This window comes from Pristis pectinata, chromosome 1, assembly GCF_009764475.1.
Source record: "Pristis pectinata isolate sPriPec2 chromosome 1, sPriPec2.1.pri, whole genome shotgun sequence".
In the NCBI taxonomy this organism is placed as follows: Eukaryota; Metazoa; Chordata; class Chondrichthyes; order Rhinopristiformes; family Pristidae; genus Pristis; species Pristis pectinata.
Window position 1 is genome coordinate 42,540,627 of NC_067405.1, and position 26,852 is coordinate 42,567,478.

Below are 26,852 nucleotides of genomic sequence, written 5' to 3' on the forward strand. Positions count from 1 at the left end.
TTCCCCTCTTGCATCCACCTATCACTGATTTGCTTTTCCCTCCTATGTATTGGGCTTCCCTTTTTCCTACCTTCAGTCCTGAAGAAGGGTCCTGACCCAAAACATTGACCACCTGCTTTTCTCCACGGATGCTGCCTGGCCTGCTGAGTTCCTCCGGCATCAGAGTGTGATTCAGACTATCTACCCTATCCACGTTTCTTATAAATTTATATAGTTCTATAAGGTCGCCTCTCAATCTCCTTCACTTCAGGGATAAAAAACCCAGCCTATCCAACCTCTCCCACAGGTTCTCCCATTGTCAGTGGATAGTCCCTTTAAGTAATTAGAAAAGCAACAAACAAGTACAGTGTATTCCCAGTTCTATTAAGATTGTTTCATGATGACCTTAATGTGGTGCTTTCTGCTCCAATTTATGCCAGTACAGGCGATGGACAGGTACATAAATAGGAAAGGTTTAGAGGGATATGGGCTGAATGCAGGTAAATGGGATTAGTTTTTGATAGACATCTTGGTCGGCATGGACTAGTTGGGCTGAAGGGCCTATTTATGTGCTGTATAACTCTATGAATCTATGAAAATGTGTGTTGTGTGAATGAAAATGTAATTTGGTGCATGCCTGATACCAGGATAATGTCACATATGCTGATATTACTAATGCAGGGTTGCACTCAGCCCAATTTTAGTGTGTCCTGTGGGATTTCACCCATAAATGATCCCCAAACAATCTACTCTTGTAAAATTAAAATCAGACTGAGGAGTACCTGGAAGGTCAGGTACTATGCAATCTAATTTCAAGATTTCAGTTGCAAGACAGGCTGAAATAACCAAGCAGCAATTCTTCCTGTCTGCTCTGGAGGGGGAAAAAAAGCATAAATTACAAAAAAACAAATGCTTCCTTGCTGATTTTCCACTTAGTTACAACAGGACCTAGTCAGAAATTCAAGGCCAGTGTCTGCAGAATGCTTGTTTGCTTGAAAGGTTAGCCTTTATCAATTGCTATTTGACAAGCAAGGCATGATTGCCCTAGTTGAAGTTTAGAAGCTATGTCAACACTTGAGAAGAGAAATGAGAAGTTGATTGCCAGAGAACTGTAGGTAATATTAGCTCACTTTAAAAGAATTCCTTGCATTAATTTTATCTTCTCAGATTCATCTGATATTAAAATCTTTGCAGTAAGAGATTCACAGATAAAAAACATTTTAAAATGAAAGAGATATTTGATTTCTGAATTATTATTAATACAGCTGTTATTTTGAATTGAATATTTTATAAATTTTGCCTTTTGAATGGATCATTTTGGATCGAAGTAAAGGCAGAACATTTTAGAAATGCTTACCAAGTTAGGCAGCAAATACAGTGACATAGGATTAAAATTTCAGTTCAATGACCTTTTATTAGAACCATCTTAATAAAGTTCTATCAAAACAACATATAATTTTATGGAGATCTTGAGGATTTATAGCACAATGCTTAATTCAGCAAATTAATGGTACTTGTTAATGCTGTAACAAAAGCAGTAATTACATAATTGCATGGCATGAGTAGCCAGTGAGAGTCTAAAGGCTTTATTGTCCATGTACTACAATTGAAAATAGATTTAATGATACAGTTTCTAGGCTAAACATTACCATAAAATGGTATGGCCATTATATAATCTGGTATTGTAGTATTGGGCCCTAAACTTCTTGCAGTCTTGGGTGGAAAAGTCACTTAATTTCTGAAAAAAATTTAGAGTGGGATTTATTACACTAGACACAGACCATTTTACTTCCTGAGTGAAACTGTAGTTGGACTGCTGCATCACTCATGACACTATCTATGAATATTAGGATGAAAATTTTGAATCTATCACAGTAACTACTTAAAATATCTTGCAGGAAAGCTCTCTGGGTCATGTCAGCTGAAAACTGGGAATCAGTACTGTGTGCCAACCTTTGTTGTACATTTATCCTTAAGTAAATTGATGCCCTTGATCCCCAACTAAGAATTTAGAGTTAGTCAGTAAAAGAAGACATAGATGTATTTCATTGATACATCATTCAATACAAAATGATTTCCGTTAAGTTATTTAAGCAGGTAAGGTAAAGTTGTACAATTTATGGAGGGGATAAGAAAATATAAAATAGGAGCAGAAGTAAGTCATATGGCTTTTCAAGCTTGCTCTGTAACTCATAATCATGGCCCACTCTTACTATCAACTTTACCTACTGTCCAATCCCAATTACTTTGCTTCCTTTGATCCAAAACTCAATTGATTACAGCCTAAAATATTTTAATTGCCTAGGCAGCTATAGCCTGGGTTAGAGCATCCCAGAGATTCATAAATTTCAGAGTGAAGATAATTTCCCCCATTTACATACTAAATGTCCTACTCATTATCCTAAGACTATCCCCCAAGCCAGCAGAAGCAGGCTCTCAGCATTAAGCTTGTCAAGGTTGTTCATATTTTATATAGTTCAGTGAGATCACATTTTATTCATTTAAATTCCAAAAAATATAGGCTCATTGTTCTCCTTTCATGGGCAACTAACTTATTCAAGGGATCAGTCTAGTGAATCAATGTTGCAGTATATTCTTTCTTAGGTACAAACTGTGTATAGGACTTGAGATACTTTATAGTTGCTGTAAGACTTACTTAATATTGTATCTCAACCTCCTTCGAATAGAGTTTAATTTGCTTTCCTTCCCAAGTTACTTCCCAACTTTGTGTATTTCATATACCAGCACTCTTAGACTCCCTGTATGTCTTCTCTTTGAGTCATGCATTCAACTGTCTGACTAGTTTGATCTTGTTCTAATTTGCAAGCAACATTTAGAAATTATTCTGAGATTTAATTTCAACCCCAGCTCCTCAAACCCTTTCAGCAGATCTTCATTGCTATTCTTGCCTGATTTGTTCCGAGGTTAACTATGGCAACTAGATTCTCCCATTTCACTCCAATCTATATTGCAGCCATGAGGAGATATCCTATAATGAGCAACACAACCTTCAGAAGTGACTGATGTGAGACAAAAGGGCAATAGTTCTCCCACTAACTACACTGTCCCCTGCCACAGTCATTTATTTCTATTTCCCTACATGAATGGTCTCCAGGACTACAATTTGCACATCATTCCTAGTCTTTGTTGAAAAGGCAGCTCATTTCCTCATACCTGTTGGACAAGATCAAAGTCTGAGTCTGCACTGTCACTGTACGCTGTCTTGTAGTCATATCCTCACATACTGACCAATAATCATTTCCTATCTGCCACCTCATCTGTGTGGTTAACTCTCCCCATATCGAACTGTCTAAATACTTTCCTCCTCTGTTGTTTAGACTAGGAAACACCAAGCTCTAGTAAACAGGAAGTGAATTCACTTACAGAATGTTATTCATTATCATTAATATTCTCTGGAATACATCCAGTAAAAAGGGCTCTAAAATTATTTTTTTTGTTTACCACTCCAAATGTTTACTCATTTTTTTAAATTGAATCCAAAAATTAGTAATTCTCTGCAGATGCTTTTTTTGCAGACAGAGAATCCACCAAAACAGAAAAAAAATTACTCTAAATGAAGTTAGAAGATCCCATTAGGACCAAACTGTCACATTCCAGGCATACTGTGCAAATTTTGTACATCACCATATGGACCAAATGAGGAGTGCAAAGAGGAAGTTATCTAATTAGCCAGCCTGCTGTTAAAGAACACCTGTGCTTTGAGATAAAATGCTGACAGAACAGCATGGGCAAAATAGTAGAAGCACCACCAAAGTGCATTATTTTAGTCCTTTAATGTGTACATATGTTTGTCCTCATGAGTGTTACTGACTGTTGGACTTGAGCAGCGATTTCTCCAGTGTCATTAAACGATCTTCCTCACTAATCTCTATGACATAAAATATTATTTCTTAAATAGTTAGTGATTCAGGAATACTGATTAATCTGTCCAACATTGCCACTATTGAGTTTTCTTTAAGTCCTGTTGAATTTGGAGTAGTACCATTTAATATAACATCAAAAAGCAATTTTAATTTAATTTCTTGGACAGTTTAGTAAAATATATTGCATGTAACTAAAATTTAATATTTGCATAAACTAAAATTAACAAAATAAAGATTTATTGATTTGACAGCTTCGGACATCATGAAAAGTATGACTGGATCTTGTCATTCAAGGCACCTATAATAGAGTACAATAATTTCAGGAAAGAGGTTGCTATTTGCTTCTAAAATTCAATCACACTTTCTCACGTATTTTCAGTTAATGTTTGGAAAGATTACAAGATCAATTATTTGGATAAAAAGTATCTGTAAACTCTGTGATTGTTCTAAAGCTATTCCGAAACAAACCCAATTGATATCATTTAGCTTATACATAAAGACCATGCAATAGAATTGCAATCAATCAATGCATTTCAGCCATTTTGAGCATTGTCTTTTTTTTTCTGTCTGCCGCCAAAAAGTTTTTTTTCAGCACAGGTCGATAGAGGTGAGAGCTTTGTCAATGACAGCGAAAAGAATGCTAAGTGATATAGATTAACAGCAATCACAGATTAGCTGCTTACGTGGTAATTTTTGTACTCACATGCAGAGACACAGCTCAAAACACTGGCTATTACAGGGAAGGAAAAGCATATGATAGGTAAGAGGAGAGAAATAAAAACATCAATAAAGGGTTAGTGAAAAGGAAATCTTTTTTAAGGGTCAGGTGGGAATTGCTGAAGTGGATAGAATCAGACAATAGAAGTTCCAGGTGCCAGGAGAAGAGCTAATAGCTCAATAATCTCTAATGTTATAGAGTCATACAGCACAGAAAATGGCTCTTTGGCCCAATTGGTCCTTACCAAACAAGATTCCCATTTACCCACATTTGGCCCATATCCCTCTAAACCTTTCCTATCCATGTACCTGTCCGTGCATTTTAAATGTTGTTTATGTACCCGCCTCAACCACTTTCTCTGGCAGCTTTTCCATATATGGACCACCCTCTAGGTGAAAAAGTTGCTCAGGTTTCTCTTAATTTTCTCCCCTTTCACCCTAAACTTATGTTGATTCCCCAACCCTGGGATAAACTCTGTGTGCATTCACCCTATCTATACCCCCTGTGATTTTATAGACCTCTGTCATGTCACCCCTCATTCTCCTACGCTCTAATGAATAAAGTGTCAACCTGCTCAACCTCTCTCTTTAAATCAGTCCCTCAAGTCCCAGCAACATCCTTGTAAATCTCCTCTTCATTCTATCCAGCTTAATGGCATCTTTCCTGTAGCTGGGTGGCCAAAACTGAACACAATATTGCAAATGTAGCCTCACTAATGTCTTGTACAACTGCAACATAACATCCCAACTTCTATACTCAAAGCCCTGAATGATGAAGGCCAGTGTGCCAAAAGCCGCCTTCACCATCCTATCTATCTGTGATGCCACTTTCAGGGAACCATGTACTTGTATTTCTCGGTCCCTCTGCTCTACAACACTCCCTAGGGCCCTACTGTTCACTGTAAAAGTCCTATCCTGATTTGTCTTCCTGAAATGCAACACCTTGCACTTATCCAAATTAAACACCATTTACCATTCTTCTGACCACTTACCCAGATGATCAAGATCCCTCTGTGATTCTTGATAACCATCTTCACTGTCCACAATCCCAACTATTCCAGTGTTATCTGCAAACTTACTAACCATGCCTTGCACATTCTCATCCATATCTCATCCTAGCACCCTCCCCTGGGAACACCACTAGTCAGGGGCCTCCAGTCCAAAAACAACCTTGCACCATCTCCCTCTGTTTCCGACCATCAAGCCAATTGTGTATCCAATTAGTTAGCTCTTCCTGGATCCCATGCAATCTAACTTTCCATAGCAGCCTACCATGCAGAACCTTATCAAAGCCTTACTGAAGTCCATGTAGACCATGTCTACCACTCTGCTCTCATTGACCTTCTTGGTTACTTCTTCAAAAAACTCAATCAAGTTTGTGAGATATGATCTCCCATGCACAATGCCATGCTGACTATTCCTAATCAACTCCTGTCTTTCCAAATGCATGTATATCTTATCCCTCAGGATCCCCTCTAGTAACTTAGTTACCACAGATGCTAAGCTTACTGGTCCGTAACTTCCAGGTTTTTCTGAAATAAAGGCACAAGATTAACCACCCTCCAGTCTTCTGGCACTGCACCCATCGCTAATACTGGAAGAAACAGGGGACAGGAAGGCCAGTGTTAGGAAAGCAAAAATTGCATGTAGTTGCATGAGGCTTTTCATAGTCTAAAGTCAGGTACAAAGGGGTGAGACTATGGAAAGACAATAATCTACATTTGATTTTGTTTCCACCCTTATTGTCAGCCTTATGACAATATGGGTGGAAACAAAACCAAATGTCGACTGATGAAGATGGATTCAGAACAGATGAGATTGTGGGCAACAGTTTTTGTGTGAGTTGAAACTAGTAAGGATAGAAGCAGGAAGATTTTCTATGAAATATTAGAAGAGCAGATCTTGAGGTGATGAAGACACAGACTGTGAGTTTGGTGGCAGATGTAGGAGAATAAGGGATAGCTAGATATGTTGTAGAGATGGAAGTAACTGTTCATGGTAAAAAAAAAGGTACTTGAGATAGTGAAGGACCTTCCACAGTTTTAACTCAACCTGTGACAGCATTGGAGATAAGTAAAAGCAAGCAAATCACTGATCACCTCCTCAGTCACTGACCCCTTAGCCCCTGTAATTGCTGAGTCTCCCCAAGATTAAGGATCACCCCAGGCGCCAACCCCTTATCTCCCCAGCAATCTGTAGGTAACCCCTGATCTCATTATACCTCCCCCAATCTCCACTATCTCCAACCGGAAGCTCAAGATGCGGGTGGTCAGAATGCGGGTGCTCCACAAGATGGTTGCCTAGTCTGTGCTTAGTTTCATCAATGTAAAGGTGGCCACATTGGGAACACCAAATGCAATAGACCAGGGAAAGTGCCAGGGAACAGTGCGGAGTGGGTGTGGAGGGATGACTCGATGCAGGAGTCACAAAGCGAATGGTCCTGTGAAAATCAGATGAGAGGTTGGGGGGAGGGGAAGATGTAACTAGTGGTGGGATCACATTGGAGCTGGCAGAAATGGTGGGGGATTATACGTTGGATAGGGTGGCTGGTGGGGTGAAAGGTGAGGACCAAGGGAACTCTATTGCTGTTCTGCCTGGGGACAGGGGGAGAGCAGACATTTGAGAAATGGAGGAAATGCATGTTGAGGGCACCATCAACTATGGTAGAGGGTAAGCCATGCTCGCAGATGGAGGAGGATATTTCAGAAGCTCTCGGGTAGAAAACCTCATCTTGAGAACAGATACGGCAGAGATGGATAAATTGAGAAAATGGGGATCGCATTCTTGCAGCAAGTAACATAGGAGGAGGTATAGTTGAGTTAGGAGGTATAGTTCAATGGGTTTATAGAAAACGTCAGTGGCAAGTCTGCCTCCAGGGGTGGAGGTCATGAGATCCAGAAAAGAAAAAGTGTCAAAAATCATCCCATGTCCAGCATTACAGTGTGCCAGTGTTATAAAGTGATGCATGTGTGCACACCAGTTACAGAACCCAATATTACACAGTGACAAACCATCTGTACTGTACCACTGGGTCTGCAAGTAAATAAGGAATTGAATATAGACTCAGAATATTGGGGATGACGTGGTCTCTGGTCCAAGGTCCGGTTTGATTCCCTTGTGCATTCCCAATTTTCCCAGGAAGTTCCTGTGCCTGAGCTTTGTTGGCTCATGCACTTATCTGCCTCTTCTTCCAGGCAGGAAATCTGTTTTCAAAATATTGTTCACTATGGAGTTAATATACCAGGGCAAACCAGTCTTCTAGGTTTTATTTTAAACTTAACTCCACCCTCTGCATTCTCCCCCACCCACCTCCCCCACCACCCCCCCCCCCCCACCTGCTCTGAAATCTGCCTGCAAAGAATGTGGGAACCAACCTCTTCTGTCATTTTGACCTGTACCTTCTCTGTGCTTGATTGGTGTGGAGTGGGGTCATGAATAATGAATGATGAGAGAGATAAAAGAGCAATTTTGAGATAAACAATACATTTCAGGACTTTAAAGAGAAAGAATGGACAGGAGAAATGAAACTGATTTGATAGCAGCTAGGACAGAGGAGAATTGGTGGAGCAACTGATAGACTTAACAGGAAAGACTAGTACATTGAGGCTGAGAGGTAGGTTGGAAATTAGGGATAGGTGAGGCTTTGTGAATCAGAGAGATAGGCAATGAAGTGGTATGTAAAACTTAAGAGAAGAAACACCTTTTTAAAAATTAGTTATTGGTAGAACATGTATTATATTTAATGTATTGTTGTTGGTGTTCAGGTTATCAGTTACAGCATCATGTTTCATGGAGATTGTACCCTGCCTGCTTTAGGTTAAGTGTATCTAAGAAAATATATTCAAGGAGCTCCACCTTGTGGCTTTGTTTACAATAATTTATCTGGGAATGAGTATCATCTGTGTCATAACTGAGTTTCTTTGTGAAACATAAAGCAAATGATCATTTCAGGTACTCTACTCCCAAATGGGAAAACTGGATTTAAAAGCCGGTCTTAATTGAAACTTGCACTGAGAACTCCCAAAGTGGGAAAGAGATATAATTTGTCTCAGCCAAGCTAACTTGACAGTCTCTGCAGCAAGACTTAGCGTAGAAACCAAAACCTATATATGATCTCCAGATAATATCTTCCAGCAGCAGCTGTGCTTTGTCTGACTAACTACTTGATGTTACTCACTTGGGTTGAGCTATAGGTCTGACTACTTGATGTAACTCACTTGTGTTATCATGAAGCTGCCGTTTGCTTGGTTCAGATTGATTTTTGTTTATTGATTGAAAAAAGCTCCTTTCCTTTCACTAGTGTTTTGATCAATCTTGAGTGGAAGGAATTTCTGTCTCCTCAATGGGAATGGCAAACCAGGATTACCTATTAGTCAGAGACTGTCAAGCTGATGGTGCAGTGGGTTCCTCACAAATTGAGGGGTTAATGAGGCTATATTGGCCAAAGAGGTGTCTGGGGAGAATAGTGCTGGTTTTCCTAATCTATAATAAGTTCAAAAACAGTTGTTTTAAAACCTAACCATTCTCTACTTGCCAGTTGGCACTTTCTGTCTTTTTGTTGATAAGCAACTGATTAAAAAAACATATGAATGAAGGAGAGTATGCTATCTTTGTCATTCGGGTAGGTCAGTTTGATTGATCAATTGATTGATCAGATGGTTGATCCAGAGGCTCCGTTCTCTCTTGTTTGATCTCCATGTCCCACAATTCCCACAGTCCAAAACGATATTGATCTTAGTTTTGAATGTAGTCAGTGACTGAGAATCCTTAGCTCTATGACAAAAAGAATGCCAAAAATTCACAGCTTTCTGAGGGGAAAAAAGTTGTCTACATCTCATTCTTAAATGGCTGACCACATATTATCTTGAGGTAATTACTCCAAATTCTAAACTCCCCAGCCAGGACCAACAGTATCTCAGTACCTATCCTGTCAATCCCTCTCAGAACATCATGTCCTAGTGAGTTCCCTTCCCATCTTCCTGAACTCCAAAAATGTATAGGCCCATCCTACTCAGTCTCTTCTCATGTGAGAGAAACCTGGTATAACTGTGAGAATTGACCTGCACTCACTTAGAAACATAGAAAACCTACAGCACAATTCAGGCCCTTCGGCCCACAAAGCTGTGCCAAACATGTCCCTATCTTAGAAATTACTAGGCTTACCCATAGCCCTCTATTTTTCTCAGCTCCATGTACCTATCCAACAGTCTCTTAAAAGATCCTATCATATCCGCTTCCACCACCGTTGTCGGCAACCCATTCCATGCACTCACCACTCTCTGAGTAAAAAACTTACCCCTGACATCTCCCCTATAGCTACTCCCCAGCACCTTAAACCTGTGTCCTCTTGTGGCCACCATTTCAGCCCTGGGGAAAAGCCTCTGACTATCTACCCGATCAATGCCTCTCATCATCTTATATACCTCTATCAGGTCCCCCCTCATCCTCCATCGCTCCAAGGAGAAAAGGCTGAGTTCCCTCAACCTGCTTTCATAAGGCATGCTCCGCATTCCAGGCAGCATCCTTGTAAATCTCCTCTGCACCCTTTCTATGGCTTCCACATCCTTCCTGTAGTGAGGTGACCAGAACTGAGCACAGTGCTCCAAGTGGGGTCTGACCAGGGTCCTATATAGCTGCAACAATACCTCTCGGCTCCTAAATTCAATTCCACGATTGATGAAGGACAATACATCATATGCCTTCTTAACCACAGAGTCAACCTGTGCAGCTGCTTTGAGTGTCCTATGGACTCGGACCCCAAGATCCCTCTGATCCTCCACACTGCCAAGAGTCCTACCATTAATACTATATTCTGCCATCATATTTGACCTACCAAAATGAAGCACTTCACACTTATCTGGGTTGAACTTCATCTGCCACTTCACAGCCCAACTTTACATCCTATCTATGTCCCGCTGTAACCTCTGACAGCCCTCTATACTATCCACAATGCCCCCAACCTTTGTGTCATCCACAAACTTACTAACCCATCCCTCCACTTCCTCATCCAGGTCGTTTATAAAAATCACAGAGTACGGGTCCCAGAACAGATCCCTGAGGTATACCACTGGTCACCGACCTCCATGCAGAATAGGACCCTTCAACACTTCTGTGGCCCAGCCAGTTCTGGATCCACATTGCAATGTCCCCTTGGATCCCATGCCTCCTTAATTTCTCAATAAGCCTTGCATGGGATACCTTATCAAATGCCTTGCTGAAATCCATATACACTACATCTACTGCTCTCCCTTCATCGATGTGTTTAGTCACATCCTCAAAAAATTCAATCATGCTCGTAAGGCAGGACCTGCCCTTGACAAAGCCATGCTGACTATTTCTAATCATATTATACCTCCAAATGTTCATAAATCCTGCCTCTCAGGATCCTCTCCATCAGCTTACCAACCACTGAGGTAAGACTCACTGGTCTATAATTTCCTGGGCTATCTCTACTCCGTTTCTTGAATAAGGGAACAACATCTGCAACCCTCCAATCTTCTGGAACCTCTCCCATCGATGAACCAAAGATCATCGTCAGAGGCTCCGCAATCTCCTCCCTCGCCTCCCACAGCAGCCTGGGGTACATCTCATCCGGTCCCGGTGACTTATCCAACTTGATGCTCTCCAAAGGTTTCAGGACCTCCTCTTTCCTAATATACACATGCTCAAGCTTTTCAGCCTGCTGCAAGTCCTCACTACAATCACCCAGATCTTTTTCCGTAGTGAATACTGATGTAAAGTATTCATTAAGTACCTCTGCTATTTCTGTATTTGAAATCTAATCAGTCAGTCAATGTCATGCCACCACCTCCCACTTCCCTAAGCTTACTGGGGTAGATGGCATATTATTGAGAGCATGCCAAAAAAATTTGCTTATGTAGTTGTTGACAGTGGTAATATCATTGAGCAGTGATGTTATTGGGCTGTGATTTTTGCAAGTTAGGTAAATCCTGATCTATTTTTACCTGGAACCTCTCCAGAATCTTAATAGCCACTGCAAATGTTATTCTGGCCAACATTTGGGCTAGGTATTTGGTTTATACGTACATTGGCAATTATTGTATCTGTTCATACTTGGGCTTCTACAAAGAAATTAGCAAATGATGATGATATCTTTATTAGTCACATGTACATCAAAACACACAGTGAAATACACCTTGTGCATAGAGTGTTCTGGGGGCAGCCCGCAAGTGTCGCCACACTTCCGGCGCCAACATAGCATGCCTACAACTTCCTAACCCGTGCGTCTTTGGAATGTGGGAGGAAACCGGAGCACCCAGAGAAAACCCATGCAGACACGGGGAGAACGTACAAACTCCTTACAGACAGTGGCCGGAATTGAACCCAGGTTGCTGGCGCTGTAATAACGTTATGCTAACCGCTACACTACCGTGCCTAACACTTAATGTAACACTTAATGTAATGTAATGTAACTTAATGGAAGCAAACATTATGACCATATAACTCTCAACCCCAGAATTTTGTGCTCTGAAGCTCAGGATTCCTGTGGGAAGGTGGGTGCAGATATTCTATTAATGAGCACGTTGGATGAGGGAATATTTTGATGCAAAATTTCCATTTATTGTTTGTTGATTATTGAGAAGAGCATTTGTGCAGCTGAAAATGCTGAACAGGATTATCTTCCTTTTGTTTGAAGGGCAGTGGTGAAAATCTGGGTGCAATTCATTGCACTGATTCTCTGCTATTGTTTATGTTCCATAGTGCTCCTAGCAGATCATCCCCATTGAATGTCAACTGTGTATTTATGCTGATGATACATGCTATCATTTCCTCATAACTTTGCCAGTTATTTGTCATGCCAGAGTGCAGTAGATATGCAACATCGTTTGGAAAGGTAGGAGTAACCATATCTGCTGTTTAAATTCCCAAAGAAATCTAATCAATCAGTCAATGTCATGCCACCACCTCCCACTTCCCTAAGCTTACTGGGGCAGATGGCATACTATTGAAAGCTTGCCAAAAAAATTTGCATTCAGCTGACCTGATGAAACCTCCAGGGGTCAGTGACATTGCAGTCAATCAGCCAGATACAAATCCTTATTCACGAGCTTTACACTGGCTTTCCTGACAAGAAAAATATTCATGGCCACTTTTCTTTTATCTTACAATAGAGTTTTGTTAACTTTTAGTTAATCCTTATGGAGTTAATCACCTTGAAGGACAGCTACAATTAATGATATAGTATCAATGTTAAAATGCTGCCTGATGACTAGCTTGAAAATATGTTTAAAAATGTAGGAATAGGACAAGGTCAATTAGGTCCCAGAACCTCTTACACCATTCAAATAAATTGTCATTGGTTGGTACTTTGACATTTATCTGTTTGTGATCCATGTACTTTCATGCTTTTACTGAACAAAAATCTAATTATCTCAGTTTTGAAAATTTAAATTGACCCACAGCCACACCATTTTTGGGACAGTGAGTTTTGAAGCTATCATTTGGATAGGCTATTTGCTTTTAGATAATTGGCCAGCTCCAGTGAATCTTATTCTCAAGCTCTTGTTTTCCCATCTGTTTCCACAGGCCACAAAGCGATGCATATGTTACAGGCACGTTTATTTTCTCTGCTGCAGCGCACATAAGGAATATCAGTAATTGTGACCTATCTCTCAGCTGCCCCATTGTCTGTACCCTTAATTCCCAGTTAGAAACCTTTAGTTACACAATAAAAAGTCTCAAAGCCTGTAAAAAGGCTACTTTGCATGATATGACAAACAGGAAATATCTTTTCTCAGCAGCATTTGTAACTTTTCAAAGTACAGTGTGAAATTGTGCTTCATTACTTAAAGAGTGCTACTTTACAAATGAAATAACTCATGACATTAACTGAAAGTAACTAATTTTGCAGTAAAATTTTTGGATCTTTTTTAAAAATTGCATATTTTTTTGGTTATGTGTCGAGGGATGGAAAAGCAAAGTTGGCAGTAGTTATTTTTATATGGTCAGCTGCTTAGACTAATTAAGTTTGAAATGCATTTGTTTTGTTTTAGCAATGATACATATGGCAAAACTGTGGTTAACAAAGCTTAAAATAATACTATCATTAAGAGTGTACAAGGAACTATAAAATATGTGGGCTTTTAACAATTTGGAGGCTGAAGGCCAAATGTGGTTTAAAATAAGAATGACAAAAAATTGCAGCTGCAATCTGATGGATCTTAAATGGTGAATCATAAGTATTGCAGCACTTGGAGGGATTTGTAGGCAAGCATACATTATGGTTGTGTGTGCTTTTTTGTTTATTTGAGAAGGTGAAGGAGTGGGGAGGTTGGATGCATGGATACACGGCTTTATATTGTTTGGAAGTTGCAATCTATAAAAAAAGTTGTTTTTTCTAAGAAGAAAAAAGTTGTTTTTTCTACGAAGAAAAAAATCATGTGGAGTACTTTAAGTTCAAAATGATTTGTGCAGGCATCTTAGAAGGCATGAACGTTGAGGTAAAACTAGTTTGAGGGCTGCTGGTTGTTGGATTAAGCTTGACTTCTGATGAGTTACCCAATTATTTGGCTCCAGGAAAATATTTTTGTGTAAGGAACACTGAGTAATTTGTGGTTTACCGCCCTTGAAGTAAACTAACATTGCAAACATAAGCAAAATACTTGTTGGATTTTCAAAGGAAGTTCATTCAGAATGCTAAGCAGTCTTCTATTGCTCTTTGTAACTGCAGCATGCTGAGCTGTAATTTAGCACAGGGATGAGGAAATCACAGGACCAAAACAGCATGTTGGGGCTGGTGTGTTGCAAGATTATTCTGCAGCATTTTCTGTTGATTTTCAAAGAAGAATTTGCCTCTATTTTGTAAATTCATTTGTTGAACTCTTTCATATGACAAGGGAAGGAACTTTAAAGACAATGGAACTTTACCATCGCAAATTTATATCAACAGTTGTCAATGTTAGTTTATGGCACCTGTCTTTGAGGTGCTGCAGCATTGCAGCATGTATGTTAGTCTATAAACAACAGCTAATAACCATCCTTAAGTGTGTGAATCTGTCTAATTAGTTTCAGTGCCCTCATTGCTAAGATTACCTGCTTAAAGTTCACCATTGAATGTTACATCCACAAAATCAATGGAAAATGAACTGCAGAACATGCTTGTGAGATGTGACAGGGTATTAATATATCAATATACTGAACCAGAGAGTGCACAGTTTGTGGTACCATACATAAAAAGATGATGGAGGGGAAATACAGAGCTATCAATGTCCAATGATTGCTGTGACACTGATATTTACATTTCTTTGGCATTTCTAAAATAGCAATCGGGTGATGGATGGTGGGGGTGGTGCAGATATCACAGTCAACTGAGCTGGGCTGAAGCAGACATCTGCGGGTAATTCGGGCTGTCTGGTTGGCTAGGATTACCATGAAAATTGGGTTTTGATCATCCCAAAGAAGATGTGCAGGGAGTCAACCACAGTAGGATCAGGAATTCAAGAAATCAAGGATTGATGTTTGGGGGCATTGGCATTGTCTAATTTCCTCATCAACAAACAAGGAATGGTGCCAGTTGATGCATGAGCCATGCAAATGTAACTCAAAATGGAATGTGCTTCATTGAATGTCAAGAGAGATGCAAAATGATCCAGAAATGATCAGTTTTACATTTTACCCAATGGAAAGTCCATTTATAATTGCATTACATGATCACATTTCCACACCTCAAAGGGTCAGTGATAGAACTGTGTAGCATTATACCAAGATATATGAAAAAAAGAATATTGATGGTGAGTAGTGCACAACAGACCAGGGATGAAGGAGCATTAATATTTTACAGGCCTGTGTGTTTACAGAAGGTTACAAACATATAAAGGGAAAATGTCATAGAAAAATGCAGCAGAGTTGAGAACTTTATATTTGATTTATTGAGGAACCATATAGATCATAAACATAGGCTGGTGAATGATGGTGCCTTAGTATGGGTTATTGTATGGGGAGCAGAATTTTAGATGTGCTGAAGTTTTTGGGGAATGGAGAATGGGTGTCTAGCCAGGAGAGTATTAAAATGTTTAAAGTACTTGAATCACGAATTATGATTTCAATAGCAGCTGAACAGAGTCAGGGACAGAGATAGTAATGTTACATGGGTGGAAGTAGGTAGCCTTTGCAATTGAAAACATACACAGGATAAGAAACCTGGCCCAGAATCAAAAAGGACAGTGTCTGATAAGAGAATTAGTTGAAGGATAAAGAATTTATAGGGGGGTGAAGTTTGATGCTTTTAGTCTTTCAGTGTTTAACCAGAGTAAATGGAAGCTCAGCCATTAGTGGATATCAGACTGTCTTACAGTAACAAGGCTGGATGTTGTTTAGAAAGGCAATAGTTGTTTTGAAAGGCAATAGGAAACACAGCCTACATATGGAACTTGAAAACATGAATTAAATCAAGAGGAGCAGTAAGGAAGTGAGGAAGAGGCTAAGATATACCAGAGTTAAGAGTGGTGAAGATACCAAGAATGCTTAGTGGTGGGAAAAACACTAAGTAAGTGACCCTATTGCTTCTGAACTATACAGTGGAGAGGGGCATTTGCAGTAAGTCATGTTAGTAATGTCAAAGTCTGTAGTGATATCAAGAAACATGAGGAGCGATAGTGAACCATGGTCACAGTAACATAAGCTGTCATTTGTGCCTTCAGTTAGATTTATTTTTGTTGCTGGAATGGAAACACATTTGGAAATATTCAAGCATGAAGTTGTGACAAAAATAGGTATAGGTTTAGTAATAACAACATGTGCAGTCACTTGGAGAGGAAAGATAGTTTCAAGATGGTGAAGTATTGATTAAGGAGTAATAATTTAAAATGTCAGTAACTCTAGAGGAGCAGGAAGGAGTTTGAGTGGGTAGCAGTTTAACGGGAATAGAATCAAAGGAGCAGGAGGTGGATTTCAGGAACAAGATGAGGCTGATAAGACCTGAGGGGTGATAGTCACAAAAGGGGTGGTTTGGGGCAAGAGTTGTGCACTTGAGGATCACACTTTAATCCTTCTAGAAAAGTGACTTAGGCATAATTGTCTGAGGCACATCATAATCATCAGCAATACTTCGTATCAACATATCAGGAGGCAGGAGATACAGGACTGGGATTAATAATAATAATGATGTGAATGGACTGCCAAATAATAATTAAGATACAACATTAATAGAGGTAGCACAGATCATCAGGAAGCAAAATATGTATAAAATTGAAAGAAATAACATTCATCTACAATAAATATCTGTGAATATTTCAAATACTTCATGCTTGTCATTATTTCTTTCTGATGGGTGATCTTTTGGTAAAAAGACACTTGTACCAAATTCTTGCCAGTGAAATTAAAATGGTGTCAACTAGTTGATTGAATAATGTTGAATTTGTTTTTAGCTGTGCACAACAAAATATCCCTCAGAAATCCATAAATAACCACTGGATGGCAGTATAGCCAACTGACATTATTTCGTATTAATCTTTATAGCAAGAATTGATTGCTCTCTAAACATTTACTTGGCAGTATAGCCAACTGACATTATTTCGTATTAATCTTTATAGCAAGAATTGATTGCTCTCTAAACATTTACTTAATTTTCTTCCTTTTCCCCATTTTCCTGAAGCAGCAGGCATGGCAGACAATTCTGTGTCTAATCCAGAAATCATCTGTGTGCATCTTCCCAGTAAGGGAGTGGGTATTCGTGGGGGGTGAACATGGGTGAACGAGTACGTAGGTGAGAAAGTCATCATGGGCATGGACCACTCCATTTGGGCACTGTTCACATGTTTACATGAATGCATTCAAAGTGTGGCTCTGAAGAACGTTACATTTATATTCTTGTGCACAGCCCTACATCTTCCAGTAAGGGATAAAGGTGTAACTGATAAGCATTCAGAAGTAGGCTGACTGATTACCTCTACCTTTACATTCTCTGATTCCAACCTGATACAGTGAAATGAGCCTTATATTCTTTGTTGCCACCTTGGTTGAAATCAATAAACTATTAAGGATCAGTACTGGAGCCTTTTCAGTCACAATTGTTTAGTATCAGCCATTTAGCCTAATGATTAAGCCAATTCTTTTCTGCTTTATCAAACTCAGTGTATTTTAGATGGCAAGATACATCGTGTTTGAAATTGCACATTCCATTCACTTTACTACCATCTGATTTCAATTTAATAATTGGGAGATTCAAGAAGTAATTCTGTTAATGAAATTTGTGACTTGGTAGGAGAACTGACTAAACCTGGAGTGGATTAGTAAGGATACAGCAATATCTAGTATTGAAAGAAGATTTTCCAGTTGTTGTTGTGATGTATTTCACCTGCAATACTCCTGAAATTCCACAACTGTTATGAATTTAAAAGGAACACTACTCTGGAATTTATTCTTTGATTATTCATTTATGTAAAAGATTAACTAATAGTCTTCATTTCCTTGCACTTCACCAATTATGATGATTTAGATAAACTCAGATTTCAATGTATAATATTAACCTGCTGGCTCTTGGAGATGGCACTGAGTTAATAATGCACAGTTATTGCACAATAATGTGCGTTAAACCAAGCTCTTCTCAGTCTTCTGGTGGTTCATTATTAAAGCACCCATGACACTAGTTGAAGGGATTTCCTATGGCATCCAACCCAACATTGCTCCCTAATTCAATTTTTAGACCTAAAAGAGATAAAACAGGGTATTTTCTAAATGAAGTGTTGAAGCAGTGAATTCTAAGAGAATATAAATCATTAAAATGTGATAGACAGGTACAGGAATGAATCAAAATGCAAATTAAATTATGGCCTTTATGTATACAGAACTGAAATACAAAGGGGAAAAGTTAACTTACAGCTAGTGAAATATAGTTATATGTTGGGAAAGATATAATGGCCTTATATAGAATTCAGCAATTGATAACCAAAGTTATATCTTGTTGGAATTCTTTGGAATTTAGAAGGTATGCAGGAGTGAATAAAGTTTTCAAGATTTAAAAGAGAACATAGAAGGAACAATTCATTTGGTCTCTCATGTTTACTCTGCCATTCAATAAAATCATTACCTCAGTGCCAATTTCCTGCACTAACCTCATGTTCCCTGATTCTTTTAATATCCAAATATCAGTCAATGTCTGTTTTGAATATATTCATTGATTGAGTCTTTCACCCTATTGAGTAGAGAATTCCAAAATTTCACCAATCTCTGAATGAAAATATTTCTTCTCATCTCAGTCTCAAATGACCTATTTATTTGTACTCTCTGCTTTCTGTTTGCTAACCAATCCTCAGTCCATGCCAGCATATGACACTCAATCACATATGCTCAAATTTGTTCAATGACCTCAAGGGTGATTTTTTTATTGAAAGCCTTCTGAAAATCCAAGTACATCACATTCGCAGGTACCCCCTTATCTATTCTGCTAGTTACAATCTCAAAAAAATTAACAGATTTGTCAACATGACTTTCCCTTCATAACTACTGGTTGACTCTGCCCAATCCTATTGGTATTCTTTAAGTGCCCTGCTCCCACTTCCATAATAATAGTTTCCAGCGCTTTCAAAACTGTTGATGTCAGGCTAACTGTTCTGTCGTTCCTTGTTTTCTCTTATTCCCTAAATAGCAGAATTTTATTTTCTATTTTCAAATCTGTGTGAATTGTTCTAGAATCTGTGGAAGTCTGGAAGGTAACATCCAGTGCTTCCACCAGCTCCAAAGCCATCTCTTTCAAAATCCTAGGTTGCAGCCAATCAGATCCTGGGAATTTATTGCCTTTCAGTCCTATTAATTTATCTGATATTTGTTACTTATGTTGAATTCTTTCAGCTCCTCATTCACTTGAAATATATTGTTCTCCACAATTCCCAGTAGGTCTTCAGATCTGTGAAGACAGACACAAAATATTTGTTTAATTGCCCAGCCATTCCATCTTTCCCAATTCTAAGTCTGCAAGGGATGTACATTATTTTCAGCAGTCTTTTCCTCTTTAACATATCTATAACAGCTCCTACAAACCGTTCTTAGATTTCTCACTCAGTTATTCTCATAGTCTACTTACCCTTTCCTTAACAATTTCTTGGTCCTCCTGGAAATGACAGGGTAAATAGAAAATACTTCCACAATTTATGACAGAAACATTTAAGATGCATTTAGACAGGCACATGAACAGACAGGGAGTGGAGGGCGATAGACCATGTGCATACATATGGGATTAGTTTAAATTGGTATCATGGTCTGCACAGACATTGGGGCAGAAGGGCCTGCTCCTGTGCTATATTGTTCTATGTTTGTGGAATCCAGGACCAAAGAGTCATTACATAAAAATTTGAGCCAGGATTCAGAATTGGCTTGCCCTTAGAAGACAGAGGGTGGTGGTAGATGGAGCGTATTCTGCCTGGAGGTCGGTGACCTGTGGTGTTCCGCAGGGATCTGTTCTGGGACCCCTGCTCTTTGTGATTTTTATAAATGACTTGGATGAAGATGTGGAAGGGTGGGTTAGTAAGTTTGCTGATGATACAAAGGTTGGTGGTGTTGTGGATAGTGTAGAAGGTTGCTGTAGATTACAACAGGATATTGATAGAATGCAGAGCTGGGCTGAGAAGTGGCAGATGGAGGTCAACCCGGATAAGTGTGAAGTGATACACTTTGGGATATCAAATTCGAAGGCAGAATACAAGGTTAATGGCAGGACTCTTAACAGTGTGGAGGAACAGAGGGACCTTGGGGTCCACGTCCATAGATCCCTCAAGGTTGCCACACAGGTCAATAGGGTTGTTAAGAAGGCGTATGGAGTGTTGGCCTTCATTAGTCGGGGTATTGAGTTCAAGAGCCGCGAGGTGATGTTGCAGCTCTATAGAATTCTGGTCAGACCACACCTGGAGTATTGTGTTCAGTTCTGGTCGTCTCATTATAGAAAGGATGTGGAAACTTTAGAGTGGGTGCAGAGGAGATTTACCAGGATGTTGCCTGGATTGGAGAGCATGTCTTATGAGGATAGGTTGAGTGAGCTAGGGCTTTTCTCTTTGGAGAGAAGGAGGAAGTGACTTGATAGAGGTGTACAAGATGATGAGGCATTGATCGAGTGGACAGTCAGAGACTTTTTCCCGGGGAAAAACGAGGGGACATAATTTTAAGGTGATTGGAGGAAGGTACGCAGAGAGTGGTGGGTGCGTGGAATGCACTGCCGGCAGAGGTTGTGGCGACAGATACATTAGGGACATTTAAGAGACTCTTAGATAGACACATGAATGATAGAAAAATAGGGGGCTATGTGGGATGGAAGGGTTAGATAGATCTTAGAGCAGGATAAAATGTTGGCACAACATTGTGGGCCGAAGGGCCTGTACTGTGCTGTGGTGTTCTATGTTCTATGACTTTTGGGAATGAAATTAGAAAATGTACCTAACCTACACAGAAAAGAGGGAAGTTTAGAACGCCCATCCACAAACAGAAATTGACACTGGTTTGAATTATTAATTTTAAATCTGAGATCTACAGACTTGTATGAAACAAATTTGTTAGAAATAAAAGGCAGTGGCCCAAATATAGAGCTAGATCCTTGATCAGTCCAAGGTGTTAAAGGATCCACTTCTGCTCCTGCATTTTTTATTTACTTTGTTCTTAAAGCTAAAATTATCATAAAAGCAGATTAATTACATAAGCTTTACTCTGTCAATGTTTATGGGCATCAGATGCACAGAATGACTGCTATGTTGACCTACATATCCTACATATGTGGTCCTTTCCTATTGATCTGGCAAGCCCAGTAGATGTTGCAGACTCTTCCTCAGGGAAAGCTTGTCCAAATTGAAAGAGTTGTCCCATGCATAAATCAAGCAGTAGAAGCAGTGTAGCTGACATGAACTTTGTAAAGTTAGCATGACCTCCACTTGTGCTGCAGTCTGTCCTCTTCCCTCATGAATGAAATTCTTACAAAACGAACTACAGCAAAGTGATAGACCTTTTGCCAATGTGCCAGACTCATTAATCGCAATCACTGTGCATGTCCAGTCCCACTAGAAGGACAGAACAACAAAGGTGACAGTGCAGTGGTTTGCAGGTGGGAGAGAGTGGCCATAGGTTTCTTGAAATATATCACAATTTCCTTCTTCCTGTGATGTCTAAATCTGATATTTCCACGCCAATAGCACACTGGGAGTACCTCCATGTGAGGGTCAAGAAGGTGACTAATCACCACCCTCTCAAGAGCAGTTGATTAAGGGCAAAAAATCCTTGCACAATCCTGATTTATTAGGCCATTCATAGCTACCATTCGCCTGTATTTCCACTGTTCAAAATCTTTAATGATAAATATTTATTGGACAATTCAAAATATGTCAATTTTGGTTCTGTTTTCATGTCATCCTTTCATTACCTGTGTGCTACCACTTTCGTCTCTGTGTCCTTTTCCTGTGGGAACTGTAAAAAGAAATTCCTCTGATCGTTTTTTTAGTATTGGCCTTTTGAGATATTTGTAGCCAAAAGCTAGCTGCACTCAAACATATCATGTTCTAACTCAACCTGATAGGGCCTGGTAACTGTTATCCAAATAATCTGCCATCAAGCACGAACCAAAATACTCAATTCAAATACTATGTGTAATGTGTCCAGGTATGGGGCTGATTGGCAACTTTAGTACTGAACAGACACTCATTTAATCTCATGAAGCTAATGTTTTGAAGGGTAAATCAATCACCTTTTTAAATGAATGATTTTAAATAATTGGTGAGATATTACTCAAATGGAAGTTTGAAAAGAATATACCTAGATAGACCACATGTGTAGTTAGTGAGGAAAAGATTAATGAAGCAACTAATCAAAAATCATGGCAATAAAATTAGCATTATAGTTACAAACCAATATTTTTTTACAAATGAACTTGTATGATTTAAGACTGTAGTAACATTCAGTTGTATTTATTTACTTTAATGAATTGTAAGCTTAGAATTAGTTCATCCGTCAATATTACTTTGTTGTCTTTTGACTTCAAAAAGAATGCCAATGAATCATAGAATAAAACCAGTATTTGAAGTTATTAAAAAGCATCATAACTAAAATGGCTTAGTTTTTTGACAAGTTTTGCTTGCAGTTCCATGCAGAACTGCCTTTATTTCTCAGCAGAAATGACAGCATAGGAAGTCTCAGGCTCATGGGTAGTGAGTAGAGCCTTGCCTGCCATTTTCCCTCTGCCATTCTGTCATTGGACTTCAGATGGAGTCTAATGGCAGGGCAGAGCTTGCTGAGGTCCCTATCACTTGGGGTTAATCCTGGTGCAGGATTTGTGAACCTATTTATTGGAATGGGAATTGTAGGTTGCAGGTGAGAAAGGTAAGAATAAAGTAACATTAAAAAAATACATGGGTTTGATGATTTAACTATTTATATATTGCATCGTGTTTTTGATCTTTTATTACCACAAATTCATATCTAAAACTGTCATTTTCCATTGTTCTTGATTCAAAAGTATTGCAAAACCTTAATGGTTTTAACAGATGGCAATTCCTGGAGCATGTCTTTGCTAGTTGTTGTAAGTTAACAGAAGTGTTAAAAGAGGGTATTAAGTTGAATGAGAAAATTTGTAAGGAGGCAAATTTTAGTGATAGATCTGGTGGCTGGGATAAATTCAGAATTCAACAAAGACAGACAAAAAAAATAATAAAAAGGTAGATAAACCATGAGGTCAAACTAGCAAGGAACATAAAGATGGATAATATGAATTACTTCAAGTATATGAGAAGGAAGAGGTCCAAGTGAACATTGCCCCCTTAGGGAAATAGTTATGGGGAACAAGGAGATAGCAGAGGAGTTATCAGAGGATTTAAACAGATATTTTGCATTAGCCTTTATAGTAGAAGACACAGCAAATATTCCATTAATGTTGAGTCAAGCTGCTGAGGAACTAAATATTATAACCATCACTGGAGAGTCCAGAGTCACAGGGCATGGTTTCAGAATATGGAAGCACCCATTTAAGATTGAGATGATGAAGAATCTCTTCTCAAAGAGGTTTGTGAGCCTATAGAACTCCTTGCCTCAAGGAATTGTGGGGGAAGAGTCTTTGGGTATATTTCAGGCTGAGATACATAGACATCTAATCAGAAAGGGAATCAAGGGTTATGTGGAAAGAGCAGGAAAGTTGCCTTGAGAAATGTCAGATCAGCAGTGATTCTATTGAATGGTGGAGCAGGCTCAAGGGCGCAAATCACCTACTCCTGTTTCGATTTGATATGGTCTTATTGTGGAGTTCCATGAGCAGGGGTTACTCTGAACCGTCTTCATTATTCAGTATGCTGTTCAAGGTCCTCCCGCCACTCAGGGCCTTAACTGCTTGGCGCTAGAACCATCTGCACCAGCCAGACTGGCCTTCTGGATCTGGAGTGAGTGGGTTCAGGGAATGGCAAGCATGAAAGGTGAGTGCCCTGGTCAGAAAAATATGGGGCAATATTTTACCTGGATCTTTGGTGAATGGAAACAGTATCATGGTTTAATAAGCAAACATTTATCTCTGAGATTTGTTGAAACATGAAGAAAATGGCAAAGAAATCTGAAAATATAATAAAAAGATGGTTTTAATTTTCTGAAGATATAGCATCAATTTTCGCTTTTCTTCTTTTTGTATATTGACTATTATTATTGTTGTAACTTCTTGGACTTAAACCCATCAATTTATTTTCAAAGATTTTGAACAGTTGGCACTTCATACAATTATTTTTCACAGATCAGGATGTATCCCCAGTTAGCTTTTCACTGGTTGAACTGATTCAAAAATTTCCTCTTACCAAATGACAAATAAAAAAAATTGCAGCATTTTACTCTTATCATTATGTATTTCTAAAGTTTGCTTCTGTTGGTTTCCCTGCTAATGTACCATCATTTTTTTTTATTTCAGGTTTTGGATTGGATTGAAAATCATGGAGAAGCATTTCTAAGTAAGCACACTGGGGTTGGAAAGTCACTTCATAGAGCACGTGCTCTCCAGAAGAGGCATGATGATTTTGAAGAAGTAGCCCAGGTCTGAATACTATTTCATGTCATATCATAGTCTTAAATCATTATTACTTGGCAAGACTTTTCATGAAAAATATTAAAGGTCCCAATTCCTTTTTTGGTGGGCTGTGGGCATTGCTATCAAGTTTTAGCATCCCTAACTGTCCTTCAAATGGTGGTGGTGAGCCACCTTGATCTCTTGCAGTCTTTCTGCTGAATATTTCCATCTATTATCTGTTTAAGTCAGGAGTTTTCTCCTGGACCTCTCCTTACAGGTTCCTTGAAGCATGGTGGAGTTTCCAATCCAGGAATGCCTTGGGCAGTTAATTAGCTTCTGGATTCTCTTGTTGACCCTTCCCTTGGTGAACCAACTTAGGTTAGGTAAATGACCACACAAATCCTAATTAATTCAAACTAGCCACTTTACTGTATCAGTTATATTATTATCAAATGCAAATATCCATGTAAGTTATGTTGACCCCGGGTCAACAATTCTTGAATTCATTTGTTCCTTTTGGACCAGTACTTACCCAGACTACCTCTCTCACAACACCAAAATAGGGGATCTCCCATTGGACAAATGATCGATCCTTCTTCTCCCTGTCCCCAGCATGGGGGTCTTCCTTACAATAGTTGGTCTCCCCAGAGTTCTCACTCATTAGTCTCCTGAGTTCTTGCTGCTCTGCCTCCGAAAACCTTCATTATTATTCATTTCCCTTATCAGTTCTGCACACTTATGCTTTGATTCTGCTGGCTCTGATTCATCGGGCCATCCTGTGTCCACCCCTCATGGGCTTTGGCCCAAAACCATGGCTGGAACCCCCTCACAGCTCTTCTCCCAAACAAGGACCCATCTCCGATTTCATTCCTTTGCTTTGTGCTGAATCAAGCTGTCTCACACCTATTATAGTCAGACACTGGGCTCAGGCCACTCCAGTTAACGGACACAGACTACTCCCCTTATAAGCCTGTGTTGATTCTTCTGCCTTATCAAAGAGCATCCCACAAATCACAGTCATGGTTGAAAGAAGATCACAGCTAAGCATCCAAGGATACACATCCTATCGAAAAGATAGGCAAGTGGGCCAAGGAGGTGGGTGACTCTGTTGGTAAAAAATGAAATCAAATCCTTAGCAAGAAGTGACGCAGGATCAGAAGATGTAGAATCCTTGTGGGTAGAGTTAAGAAACTGCAAGGGTAATAAGATCCTGAAGGGAGTTATTTATAGGCCTCTGAATAGTAACCAGGATGTGGGGTACAAATTACAACAGGAGATAGAAAAGGCATGTAAAAAGGGCAATCTTATGGTGGTCATGGGGGATTTCAATATGCAGATAGATTGGGAAAATCAGGTTGGTACTGGATTCCAAGAGAATAAATTTGTGGAATGCCTATGAGATGGCTTTTTAGAGCAGCTTCTGGTCAAGCATACTAGGGAAAAGGCAATTCTGCATTTGGTGTTGTGCAATGAACCAGATTTGATTAGGGAGCTCAAGGTAAAGGAACTCTTAGGAGGTAGTGATCACAATATGGTCGAATTCACACTGTCGTTTGAGAATGAGAAGCTAAAATCAGATGTATCGGTATCATAGTTGAGTAAAGGTAACTACAGAGGCATGAGAGAGGAGCTAGCCACAGTTGATTGGAAGGAGACCCTAGCAGGGATGATGGTAGAGCAGCAATAACAGGAGTTTCTGGGAGTAATTCGAAGACGCAGGATCAGTTCATCCCAAAGAAGGTGCATTCAAAAGGGAGGATGGGGCAACCATGGCTGACAAGGGAAGTCAAAGACAGCATAAAAGCAAAAGAGAGGGCATACAGTATTGCAAAAATTAGTGGGAAGCTGGAAGATTAGGAAGCTTTTAAGAACCAACGGAAGTCAACTAGAAGAGCAAATAAGGGGAGAAAAGATGAAATATGAAGGTAAGCTAGCCAATAATATAAAAGAGGTACCAAGAGTTTTTTCAGATATATAAAGGGTAAAAGAGAGGCAGGAGTGGACATCAGACCGCTGGAAAATGACGCTGGAGAGATCGTAATGGACAACAAAGAAATAGCGGATGAACTGAATAAGGATTTTGCATCAGTCTTCACTGTGGAACACCAGCAACATGCCAGAAATTCGAGAGAGTCAAGGCAGAAGTGAGTGTAGTCGCTATTACTAAGAAGAAGGTGCTTGGGAAACTGAAAGGTCTGAAGGCAGGTAAGTCACCTGGACTGGGTGGACTACATCCCAGGATTCTGAAAGAGGTAGCTGAAGAGATTTGGAGGCTTTAGCAGTGATCTTTCAAGAATCACTAGAGT

General features: G+C 39.4%; 1 protein-coding gene across 1 annotated transcript in view; it reads left to right on the plus strand.

Moving 5' to 3' along the window:
- LOC127574135 (kalirin-like) overlaps nucleotides 1-26,852 on the plus strand; it is a 500,886-nt gene that overhangs the window by 251,462 nt on the left and 222,572 nt on the right. Inside the window, exon 10 of the mRNA XM_052022913.1 lies at nucleotides 24,451-24,573. Within this exon, the coding sequence (XP_051878873.1) occupies nucleotides 24,451-24,573 (123 nt within the window). The remainder of the gene's footprint in view (nucleotides 1-24,450; nucleotides 24,574-26,852) is intronic.